Source organism: Patagioenas fasciata, chromosome 25, assembly GCF_037038585.1.
Source record: "Patagioenas fasciata isolate bPatFas1 chromosome 25, bPatFas1.hap1, whole genome shotgun sequence".
NCBI classification, from domain to species: domain Eukaryota; kingdom Metazoa; phylum Chordata; class Aves; order Columbiformes; family Columbidae; genus Patagioenas; species Patagioenas fasciata.
In genome coordinates this window covers 5,412,262-5,425,130 of record NC_092544.1, presented here as the reverse complement: position 1 = coordinate 5,425,130, position 12,869 = coordinate 5,412,262, and the positions used below count along the sequence as shown (strand labels likewise).

Here is a 12,869-nt window from a genome sequence, read left to right as displayed (position 1 = left end):
GAGGCCAAACCTGGAATCCTGGGGTCAGTTTTGGGCCCCGCATCATAGGAAGGACACTGAGGGACTGGAGAGAGTGCAGAGGAGGGAACGGAGCTGGTGAGGGGCTGGAGCACAAGTGTGATGGAGTGACTGAGGGACCTGGGGGTTCAGCTGGAGAACAGGAGCTGAGGGGAGACCTTCTGATCTCTGAACTGCCTGAAAGGAGCTTGGAGCTGGGGGGGGTCGGGCTCTGCTCCCCAGGAACAAGCGCCAGGAGCAGAGGAAACGGCCTCAAGTTGCGCCAGGGGAGGCTGAGGTTGGATTTAGGAACAATTTCTTCCCCAAAGGGCTGTGGGGCATTGGAACAGGCTGCCCAGGGCAGTGCTGGAGTCACCATCCCTGGAGGGTTGGACAGACGGACATGAGGTTCTCAGGACACAGGTCAGTAAAAGCCCTCCAGTGACAAACCATCCAAACCCGCCGAGCCCAGCACAGCTTTTCCATGCCTGCAGCATCACAGCTTTTTTCAGGTTAGTTTGAACTGAAAACCAAACTGGAGAAACAGCTGAACCTGAAAGCTTCCTTGGCCAGCACCAGGTGAGGGCACACAGGCACAACCACCAAACACAAACCAGAGCAACTGCACATGGACCCCAAACCAGGAGCTAATGAAAACTGTTGTTTCCGAGGCGCTCGGCAGCGCACGGGGCAGCTCTGCCCATGGCACTGGGAATCTCAACAGGCAGCTGACCCAGGCAAAACCAGCCCGGTGCAGAAACAGCTGCTTTTAACCCACTTCAGTTCCTTAGTTTGTTTGTCACGTGGCCCACAAACAGTTGTGTGAGGATAAGGGGCAGCAGTGACTGCTCAGGACCTCTTCTGTGGCAGCTCGAGCGGTTCGAGGTGTTTACACAGCTGCAACCCCAACCGGGCATCTCGCACCGGAGAGCGGGCTCTGCTGGCACGGAGAGAGGGATCAGTGCGGGTTAGGAAGGCACCAAGTCGGGCTTGCAGCTCCACAACCGGGCTTAAGAGATCTGACGTGAATCATCAGATCCCGCCCACTCCTCCGTTCCTCTCTCCACACCATAAGGTGCCGTCCTTATCGTCCTTATCTCGCCAAGCTTTTCGAGCCAGTCACATGAGTATCTATGCTAGACACTCTGAGTATCTAATAGTGTGACAAAACAGGACCTGCTTGCTCACATTTATAAGAATATTTGAGATTTGCTACAAAACTGTTATTAAATTCCTCTGACATATTTAGGAGTAAAAAACCTGAAACGCCAACTGATCCCGAAGCATCGGGATTTGCCATTCCCGGGTTTTGAGCGAGCAGGGCCTTGCTGGTCACAGCCAAAGGCCGAGACCAACCCGGGAATTCCAGTTCAACCAGTTCCACCCTTTCTGCCCCTCATTCCTCCCGCTTTCTTGGAACAACAGACAGCAACAAACCCCTACCCAACCTAGAGCGGAATAAACAATTCATTGTAAGCCCAGGCGGTACAAAGCCACCTGCTCCCCACACAGCTAAAAGCATTTCCAGATACCAGCCCTCCCTCGGCCGGCACAGACAGATGGACACGAGAGGCACGGACGGCACAGAAAACCCGCTCCAGTCCCAGCAAAACCTTTGTACCGCGGCGGCCCGAGACACAAAGCAGAGTCTGCCGCCACAAGAGCTGTTTTGTTAAGGGATCACAACATAAATCAGCCACAAACCCAGCTCAAACTCGCATGTTGGCCAATTAAACTCGCAATCCGCTAAAACACACACACACTCTGATTTCTGAGGGCTGTGCCTCTCCACTGGCACATCGGGCTGATGGATCCCCTGCCCCGGCTGTCCCAGACCAACAGTAAATGTGACTAAACTTAAAGTGCAATGGCTCAGTCCTCGCCACAGACAACTATAGACTCTCACTTTCTCGCACAGCCTCCTCTCATTCAATACCATGTCACAGGAAGGAAATAAGCCCTTTGCAAAGGAAGCGATCGCCCTGAGAGCAGGCAATAAACTGCTGAGATGGGAACCGATCTGCGCCGCTCGCTCCAGCAGGACCTGTCCCAGCGTCATCACCCTGGGGCTGCAGGTACTGGGGGCAGAGCCGGATCCTCCGCAGGAACAGGAACCGCTTGTGGTAACTTTTGGCTTTCGACTCCTATTTCTCTGAAGACAAATGCTAATAAAACAAATTCACCAACCCAAACCCAAAGACTCAGCGCTCCTATGAATCACACAACATCACTATTCCTCCTGCCCGTCCAAACAGAAATGTCTCACCTCGCAAAACAATTGCTGCGATCGCCCAGGCTCACAAAAATCTATACCATCTGTTCAAAAGTCGACTGCACTGAATGAAACGATTTGATAAGAGCTCTGCTAAAAGACAGCAAACATTTCACCCCACAACGGCTACTTCAAACACAGACAATGAGCGGCAAGGCAGTCAGCTCGGCTGGGACGAGCCAGCGGAAACGCAGCTTCCTAGCACGTAATTCTGTTGGAAGACAGAGCTCGTGGAGACGCTGAACTTCAGACTCAGGCCTGCAACTGCGAGAAGGCTCCACAAAGGCAGGTTTAGAAGATCTCAAGTCCCAGCTGCCGCAGTCAGAAAGCAAGAATTAAAGTGTTTCTGCCTCTGAGGCTGTAACGGAAAAGGCAAACAAACTGGGGTCCTCCACCTCACCTGCAAAGTGTCTGTGTAACGGGGAAAGCTGCTGCAAGGGACAGGTGTGGAGGGGACACTGACAGTACCACAGGAGCCCGTCAGCACGGAGGGCGACACCAACGTCACTGATGGAGCCCCATGCCATCCCAGCTCCAGAACCGCGTTCCCGAGCACTTTACTGCCCGTTTTTGCACAGCAGTTTAAACCCAAACACGATTGACCCTGGGGACACAAGTCAGCCTGTTCCCGGGAACCAGCACACAGCCAGCGACGGCTTCCAACCAGCATCTCCCTGACAGCCTGCTGGCAACGGACACGTTCTCCTTCTGTTTAACGCAGATACAAACCCGTTCCCAACAGATTCCTATTTCAACCGCCCTCGCTGTCACAAGCAAGTCACATGCCCTATCAGAATCAGGATGCTTTATTTGCTTTTAAAACGTTTGTGCTCCAAAGAGATGCAAAAAACAAAGAGAGCGGGCGATGGGTGCAGGAAAACAACACATTGGTGCTTATCTGAGAACAAGCGCAACACCAACTCCAGGTGAGGTTGTGCTGAAGCCCAACCCATGAGCAGCACGTTCAGCCGTTCCCCGAGCGCTGCCGCCCAGGACACAGCCAGCAAAACGCATTTCTCCAGGATCAGCGCTGTGCTCCGAGTTCAAGAACGCACCTTATTTTTATAGGACACAAAAGCAGGACAGCACGTGGCTTTAAATACACAGAGCAGCGCTATCCACCGCATTCGCTTCATCATGCAAAGCAACCCCCTCGCTACCGGCGTTAAGAGTGAAGGCTCAAATAGCTTCCTGCAGCAAAGTCACCTTGGAAATACCGAAGAATTGGAGTTTCCAGTAAAACAGGACTGAACAGCAGCCGTAAAGAGTGTCCCGATAACTTATGAGCCAAAAGATAACGTCAAACCCCGAAGGAACGATTTGTGGAGCGCGCAGGACTCGCTCATCTTATACGATGAGATAGTTCCATCTTAACTGATAATCGAAAGGTAATAAGCTAAACATCTCACACCAACACGAGGAATCCTCTTTGCATTTACTTAGCGTTGGGGCCACACAGCAAGGTGCAAACCTTAAGAAACGCTCGTGCCAGTTATGAAACAAGGCAGAATTGTTTGGGCACCCATGACCCGCGCTGCAAACGCAGGGTATCTGTCAACATTAGTCCCCCATAAAAATGCCAACTCCGAGCAGAGCACATGAACGAATGAGCCATAAGACTCACGAGAAACCCGCAGTGAACTGAAAGTGAACTCCACCCTCTCGGTAAAGATTTCACTGCTATAGAAACTATGATTAAACACACAGGGCTGTGAGTCAGCCACCTGGAATGAAGGGACACCGGGGCAACCACGGGGCACCCAGCACCAGCCGGCAGACAATATTTGGGTCACCAAAGACACCCCCCAGCATCCCAAACCTGCAGCATCGCGCAGACGCTTCTCAGTTCGCGTTAACACTTCATCTTCCTTACTTTGGGGGTTACTTTGTTCAGGGGGTTTTTGTTTGGGGTTTTCTTTGGCAGCACTCAGAGCTGCGCACACTCGTCACAGGAATGGGGCCAACAGTTTCCAAATCCATCTTGACACAAACTGGATAAAGCACCGAAAAGCCAAGCGCAGCTGCCTCCGGCCCAGCTCCGTCTCTCTCCACGGCGTTTCCAATCCAGGCCGCGGTAAAGCCGGAGGACGACGGGCACGGCTTAGCAGCAGTTCCCCGTTCTGGAGTCTGAACAAAGTGGATTTCAAAGAGGTTTAATTTTCCCAGAGACTAATGCTCTCAAATCAGAATAAATCCTCCAAAAGAAGAGATTATCCAGAAATTTACTAGTTAGAAATGTTAATATAGCCAGTGTTTATGCAAGGATTGCTGCTCTCTCCATGCAAGAGCATCACCTGTACAGTTTCCTACTAAAGGACAAGCAGATTGCTGCTGGTTTCTCCCCCATCTCCCTTTCCACACCAAAATGTAGCACAGCAGCTCTGTAAATACCACTTTCCAAGAGCAGCAGTAATTTGGCGAAGAATCAAGGCAAACTTGTTCCTACCACACTAGGAAAGCTCTGGATAATCCTCTCCTGCAAAGGAACTTAACACAGAAAACAAGATCTACAGGCAGAAAAGTCCAGTGTGAAACCTGGAAAAACATAGAAAAAAAAGCAGAGCTAAAACTTTAAATCACACGTTCATGAAATATAGGACGTGGTGCAAATGAACGAACGACTGGAACGCTGCTGATTCAACCAGAGCACGGCAGCAGCGCCGGAGTTACCAGCACATACCTGCTACTCAGGCCAACGCTTCCTCCTGTTATTCATATTCCATTCACTAAATGCCCTGTTCACACACCGTACAACACGTAGCATGATGGGACCCAGACCTGTATAACCTGGCTGCTAATTGCAGCCCTTATGGCTGAGATGCATTAATTCATCCCTCTAGCTACGAACACGAGTATGACTACACCCAGACGTAACCTCAGCGAGGATAAAACAGGCACAGGGACCTGCCTGACGTCCAACAGCGTGGCAGCAAATCCACTGGGAGCGAAATCGCTCCTCCTGTCCACCCAAGCATCCTCATTTTCCCTGGACTCACCCTAGCTGATAGGTACACAGAACCCAGTCATTAGAATCCAGATTTAAGGTTTCCTTTGGAAGCTAAAAGCAGATGAGAACTAGCGGTGATTAATGTAATCACTACTGTCAACTTGATTTTGGGGATCCGGCTGTCTCACAGTCTGCTTTCCAAGCCTGATGCGTCCACACAGGTTTCTGCGTGCCTAACCCTGCAACACGTTCAAAACAAGCAAATTAATCTTGAAAATTCCCCGATTTCTCTCCACCAGATGCATTCTGCGTAAAGCCACCACCACCCTCCAGAGGAGCTGGATATTTTCTTAATGCTCCCCAGAAACAGCCTTGCTGGGCGAGGTATCAAAGGAACCAGTCTGAAATGAGAGACCAGCAACAGCAAACTGAGCTGGTTCAGTATAAGTTGGGGAATGAGCTATTAGAGAGCAGCGTAGGGGAAAGGGACCTGGGGGTCCTGGGGACAGCAGGGTGACCATGAGCCAGCACTGGGCCCTTGTGGCCAGGAAGGCCAATGGTACCTGGGGTGGGTTAGAAGGGGGTGGTCAGTAGGTCAGAGAGGTTCTCCTGCCCCTCTGCTCTGCCCTGGGGAGACCACACCTGGAATATTGTGTCCAGTTGTGGCCCCTCAGCTCCAGAAGGACAGGGAACTGCTGGAGAGAGTCCAGCGCAGCCACCAAGATGCTGAAGGGAGTGGAGCATCTCCCGTGTGAGGAAAGGCTGAGGGAGCTGGGGCTCTGGAGCTGGAGGAGACTGAGGGGGGACTCATTCATGTTTACAGATATATAAAGGGGGAGTGTCAGGAGGATGGAGCCAGGCTCTTCTGGGTGACAACCAGTGACAGGACAAGGGGCAATGGGTGCAAACTGGAACACAGGAGGTTCCACTGGAAGATGAGAAGAAACTTGTTGGGGGTGAGGGTGTCAGAGCCTGGCCCAGGCTGCCCAGGGAGGTTGTGGAGTCTCCTTCTCTGCAGACATTCAAACCCGCCTGGACCCCTTCCTGTGGAACCTCAGCTGGGTGTTCCTGCTCCATGGGGGGATTGCACTGGATGAGCTTTCCAGGGCCCTTCAACCCCTGACATTCTGGGATGCTGTGAGCAGCACATGCAGTAATGACATTTTTTCCAGCCCAGGCCCTTCCCCCCCTGCAAATCCTATTTGTCTTCATACTCTGAAAAATAAATCCAATATTTATGAGACGAATAAAATTGAACAATAACAGCAAAACCCACTTCTTGCAATGTTAGGCATCAGGTTGAGTTAGTAGGTATGAATTTTCCTCAAGTTTCCCCTCTCCGGTCCTCTATTAACTCTCTCCACTTTGTGTCGAACAGGTAACAGAAAAGCCAGATGGCCCAAAGCCACAGATAATTTCAAAACTGCTGTAAAACAGCACCAGCCAAGAGAGCCCGACAGCACTCGGATGGCAATTCCACCCAGAGGCTGACATTGCTGTAAAAAGGCACAGCTGAGCCAAGGGAAATCGTGTTCAAACATGCCCGCAACCCCAGTTTTTCTGTCAATAATGTGGGACTGGATGTTAAAAAATTGATTTGGAAGTAGAAGACGAAAAATTCCGCGATCTCCCTCTCCTCCGGCCCCGGCCCACAGCCGGGAGAACAGGACACGGATGCAGCTGGGAGCAGGATACAAGCACTCATTTAACTCTCAGCACAAGGTGAACCAAGCTGCAGTGACTACGGGGAACATGTCACTTCTCAGCTGCTGCTAATCAAAATGTGTAAGTGAAAAACACTCTGCTTCTAATTATTTGTTCTCTCTTTTGGCATCACACAAATACCCCTTACAGGAGAACAAACCCAACTGGACATAACAGCCCTTTTCGTTCCTTCTGCTGGTTCGCACCTGGCAGTAAATTACACCTGGTTTGCAACACGCAGACCAGACTTAATATCCCCAACAATAAAAGACCAACCTTGCTGGTACAAATCAGACAGTCTACCACTGATTTCAGTGATTATCATCCTGCAGGTCCCAGCTGATAAAGGTAACCCAGGCAGCTCAAGGTCAGTGCACACAGGAGCACAGCTCAGGAACTGAAATTCCATGGGTCCAGCCACATTTCCACTGTCACTTTTTTAAATGCATTTCCACAGCGCCGAGGCAGCGTGTTCAGCCAGCACAGACCAGTCCAAACCCTCTCGATCCCACTTTATCCCTGTGTAAACCCACTGAAGTCTCTTCTGCGCTAGGACACGATGCTGGTAATAGCTGTACCTGCAAACCCGCGTCCTGCGGATCTCGGCAATGCACCAAACCAGCAAAAGCTTTTAGATGGCTCTGGAGCTGGGAGTGATCGATAACACAGCACCAGCAGCACTTCTGTGCACCTGCAGTGAGCTCTTGCCAAGGCAGAACTGATATCAACAGAAATCCCCCTTGCAGCAGGCACTGCTATGGCAGCCCCTGACCCCACACCTGCCCGCAGCAGCAACGTTACTGATTTGACTTCAAGTGGAAGAATCAGACAAGAGAACACAGGCCATCCAAAAGCACGCGAACACGGCAAATGCCAAAGTCCCCTTAAAATTGGTTTAGACAGTCTGTCCAAAGCTCAAATTCTCTGAAGGTGACGACCTTTGGCTCTGCCCCCATCCACAAGCACCTCTGGGAACTCCAGCTCCACGAGCACAGAACGGTTTGCAATCCTCACCTCCTACCTGAAGGCCACTTTTAGACATAATCTCTCTTTTTCTCTTGCTAAGACGCTCTCCACAACATCGTGTTTGTAACAGCAAGAGGCCCGAGCAAAACACTGTGCAGACACCAAACAGGACGGTGCCTCTCAGACCTTGATCCGAGTTTATATTAATAAATCAAGGCTTCTCAGTACAACTCGGGCCAAATTTTTCTTGCTTGCCCCCTCAAATGCCAGCTGCCCTCAGGGGGAAAACAGAGATTCACCTTTCCTGCAGACAAGTGGAGGGCAACATCGGTTGATTTTAAACAACTAAATCCATGGCAACACATCTCTAATTAAGGGGTTCACTTTTGTGGGTTAATTAACTAAAGGAAAACCTGGCTGCCAGTACCTGTCCAGTCTGTAAAGAAGTTCATATTCATAGCAGGAGCTTTCTGGAGCCGGCAGAGTGAAAGGGTTCAAACCCTCTAGTTTAAGTGCTGTTACACTTTACCAAAGTCCAACAATCTTTACCCAATCTGTCTCAAAAAGCACGTCATTGGAGCAGAGGAGCTCAGTGCAGCAGCTCAAGAAGGGCCAGACTTGCACAAGCCCACCTCATCAGTATGCACCTTATTTTGCCCCACGACATCCAGCAGACATGGTTAATTAGTTCGTGATAATGCGCTGCCCATAACGACTTCTGAACTTGGCTGTGCAGCTGGTAGGTAAGCAACGCTTTGCTGTGTTTTGTAAGCAGCATGCCAAAAAGCACAAACACAAAAGAATAAAGTTAACAATCTGTTTACCCAGTCCTTCCTTCTCCTCCCATTGCTGCTGCTGGCCAACGGTTGGGCAAAAATTATATATATATATATATTTCCAGTGTTCAGCAAAGAGACATCATTTGGACTGCTTTCAATCTTCCTATCTTTGCCACCGCTGCTTCATGTTATTTCACACCATTCATCCAGTCACGAGATGAAGCCTGTTCCTTTGACTAATATCATTAAAAGCCTCTCTCTGGAGATAATTAGTCCTCCCTCCCCCATCCCTTCCCCAGCACAACGTGGACAGAGCAGAGTCAGCAGCAAACAAAGAAACTCAAACAGCGGGACAGCCAAAGCTGCCTCTCACCTCCACATCTCATCCTCGGAAACAAATCCACACCTCAAGCAATAGAACCAAGAACGCAAGAACAGGATCTATAGATTAAGGGCTTCGTCATATAGAGAACAGGAAAACAGCAATTCCTCATTTGCAAGGAGCGTAAATACCAATGCATAATTACTCGTCGCTAGAGGTTTTGCACGGTCACCTTCTAACCCCGAAAGATCAACTCAAGCCGTTCAAAACCAGCAGATAAGAGCCAGAATTGGGAAATCTGCAAACTTGTACCTGCGGTCCCCAGCCGGCAACAAATCACAGCAACCCCCACACCTCACATACAGAAAGTCCTCGGGGCAGAGACAAATGAAGGACAGTCACCATTTGAGACCTCGGCTAAAGAGTCACAAAATCCTGTATATCTATACGCTCGCTCCTCACCTGGAATCTGCCCTTGGATGTGGGGGTGCAGCTTGGAAGGAGTTAAACCACCCCAACCCAGAGCCAGCCCAAGGTCCGACCACGGGCTGGTGCATCCGCTGCCTGACTAACGCGTGACCCACCGCGCAGGAAAGAACTGGAAACTGTTATCACCGCCGCACTGACAAGTCAGCAAGAGCGACTAATTAAACGATAAAAATAGATCTCTGAAAGAGCTGCTGCTTTTTTTTTTCCCCCTCGACACAAAGCTGAGGCCCTAAGGCAGCCGCACAGCCATTAGTTTTCCACGGGATCCAAACACACAAGCAACAAACAAAAAGCTTTTCCACACTCATTAAAAAAACCCACCATGTGGCACTTGTTTGTAGAAAATCTCAACTAAAAATTAGGAAACCAATTCTGAATGACACGGAGCATCTCTCCACCACATACAGTTCAATGGAAGCGGGAACGAGGTGACATCTTTGCCCCCACCAGCCATATCAGCTTCTTTACACTCCCTGTAGCCCAAAGTTCTGGTTTCGCCTGAAAAATGACCATGTTTTGAGGTGACCCAGATGCTCCCAAGGACATGTGCACAACAGCACGCCTTAGACCAGCGACAAAAAACTGGTATCGGTGCAACTGCCACCATTGCGTGGGTTTTGCTTCACACCCCCCGCCAGGCACAGGTTTGGTACAGCTCATAACTGAATATTCATCACTGACTGACAGACCTGCAGCGTCAGTGATTTTTAATACATATAATGCCCCAACACACGCCAAACACAATGAAATCTGATCAAAATAGAAGCCGTTTGTTTAAATACAAGTGATTTGGCTCTCAAAGCTGTCATCAAATTAAACTGGAAATCAAATTAAGCAGTGATTGAATGAAGGGGAAGGCTGTATAATCACAGATTGCTGATCCAGCGGCACGAAAACAAGGACGCAATCACATTCCCCTTGTTTTGTGGCAGCCTCAATCATATTCCCAGAAGGATTCCCCTCACCTCCCAGGACTCGCGGATGCTCTGTGCCTCACGCGCAGCTCGTTTCTCGGTAGCCCAGAGGGAAAACGTTCCTTACACAAACACCCTCTGAGATATTACCCGATAACAAAGCCAGCCCTGTGAAAGTACAAGCTGACACACTTGAAACTGCGCTAATTTGGGACAAACCAGAGCAGTCATTTCCAGCACTGCTGGGAAGAACAAGTTTAAACCTACTCTGAGTGGGAAAAGGGGTTTGTTGCCATCAGCGTCGTCCAAGGTATTAATTTAAATTGGCGTAACTGTGTGCCAACGAGATTCCCTCTGAAACGGCCCCATTTTGGCTTTATTTACCCCTTTTTTGCACTGTCATTAGAGAAGGAATTTAAACTATGTAAAATCACAATTTTAGGTCTTGTCTACTCTTAAAAATAATTTTGATTAATTTAAACAGTAGGTTTGAGGAGCAACAGGCATTTATAGTGAAATGATAGCTGGCAGAGGACTTTAATTCCACTCCAGTCGAACTTACACAACACTAACACCAAGCTAATTCAGCTGAACCCTCCCTTTATCCACCAAGAATGGACCACAACAAACTTCATCATTCTCCTTCCACTGGGCGCAAACCTGAGTCTGCCCAGGACTTGCTGATGTTCACAGTTTTCAAGTTTAAAACTCACTCCTGTACAATTCAAGGTTTCTTTACACAGAGGAGCAATCACAAGCATTCCCACTTCTCTTCCTAGGCTTGTGGAAGCAGCATTTAAACATCCTAATGCTCAAGAGGAGCTTTTTACTTATTTTCAGCCTCAATTAAGCACCTTCTCACCTCATTCACTTTATTTCTTCAGCTCCTTCAGCCCCAGAGAGGGGCACCAAGCCCTCACCTACCTTCACCTGGACAAACACACCCCAATGCAAAGCAAAGAGGTAAATAATTCATCTGCGCACAAGCAGAGGGAAAGGAACAATTAAAGGAGAAAGCACAGCAGCGACGTTTCGGATTTCAGCCAACACGAAGACAGAACAGATCAAACAAAGAAATACCAAAGGGGCTGCCTCGGAAAGAACTTAAAGGTGAAAGCGTTCGCACGGACAGCAACGGGACGGCAAATCGGATGAAAAACCGGGTTTTACTTTCAGTCGCGGCCCGAGGCCCCGGGCGGGCGGCAGCGCACGGACCGCCCGGCCCCGGCTTCCACAGCCGCTCCTGGGGCGAGTTGGAGCCGTGAGCCGGATCCCGGAGGAGTTTCCTCAGCCCGGCCCCCGCGGAGCTCCGGGGTCCCCGGCGGGCGGAGCACGGCCCGGAGTGACCGCTGGGCCCGGGCCCCGCTTCCCCTCACAGACCCCCCGGCGCTCCCCTCACACCCCGGCACCCACAGAGGCCCCGGCACCCCCACAGGCCCCTCTCGCCCCCCGCTCACACACCGCCCGCCCCCCGCAGCGCTGCCGCCTGGCACAGGAGCCCGGCCCGGCCGCCCGCCCTCACCGCCTGCCCGCGGACACCGGCGCCCTCCGCCGCTCCCGGGCCGGCCCGCCGGAAACCTCGGGGGGAAGAGCCACGCGGAGCATGCCGGGACATGTAGTCCGCCCGGCGAGACCACGCCTCCCTCGGGGAAGGCCACGCCTCCCTTGGGCAGGCCACGCCTCCTCAGGGCAGGCCACGCCCCCTCACTGCAGATCGGGGCAGCGGGAGGGACGTGAAGTGGGATCGGGGAATTTGGGGGGACGCTGGGGGGGGAGCTGGGGGTGAGGGGGGCCATGGGAATTTGGGGTGGGGGTGATAGGGTGCTGTGAGGGTTGCAGTGAGGCTTTGAGGTCAGGGGGTGACAGGGGTCGTAGGGGTTTGGGGGTGCTGAGGGGGCGTGTGGTAAGGCTTTGGGGTCAGGTGGTGCCGTGGGTGGCAGGAACTATTTAACGTCCTTAAGCAAAACGAGATAATATATTTATTTATGTGCATATATAAATATATATATATATATATATGTTAGAGCTCAAACATCACCAAACCTCCGCACCCAGCGCTGCTGCGGGTCCCCAGCGAGCGGCGCTGCCGCCCCGGGAACGCGGAAGGAGCAGCCGGAGCTCGGGGGAGCGGCAGCCCCGGCCCCCGCAACGCGACCGTGGAAACGTCCCGGGGGCCGTTAGGGCTGCAAATCTATTGCCAGGCAGGGAAATAGAGGGTTGAGGGGTGAGCGGTACCCGTGGAGCTGGTTTGTTCCGCTCTATTGCTCAAGCATACAATCATAGAGTCACTTTGGTTGGAAAAGACCCTCAGTATCGTGTCCAACCGTCCCCCCAGCCCTGTCCCTACCCCATGTCCTGAGAACCTCATGTCCGTCTGTCCAGCCCTCCAGGGATGGTGACTCCAGCACTGCCCTGGGCACCCTGTTCCAATGCCCCACAGCCCTTTGGGGAAGAAATTGCTCCTAAATCCAACCTCACC

General features: G+C 51.3%; 1 protein-coding gene across 6 annotated transcripts in view; it reads right to left on the bottom strand.

Moving 5' to 3' along the window:
* PHACTR4 (phosphatase and actin regulator 4) overlaps positions 1 to 12,003 on the bottom strand; it is a 67,043-nt gene extending 55,040 nt beyond the window's left edge. For 2 of the 6 annotated variants that reach the window (XM_065857296.2, XM_065857293.2), the window contains exon 1: positions 11,913 to 11,971. Coding sequence is in view for 2 of the 6 variants with exons in the window: in XM_065857290.2 (XP_065713362.1) it covers positions 9,450 to 9,544 (95 nt within the window). In the remaining 4 variants the exon portion in view is untranslated. Of the gene's footprint in view, positions 1 to 9,449; positions 9,556 to 11,912 lie in introns of those variants that run through there. The other 4 variants (XM_065857292.2, XM_071799187.1, XM_065857290.2 and 1 more) reach the window with 4 other exon arrangements.
* Positions 12,004 to 12,869: the final 866 nt, after the last annotated feature.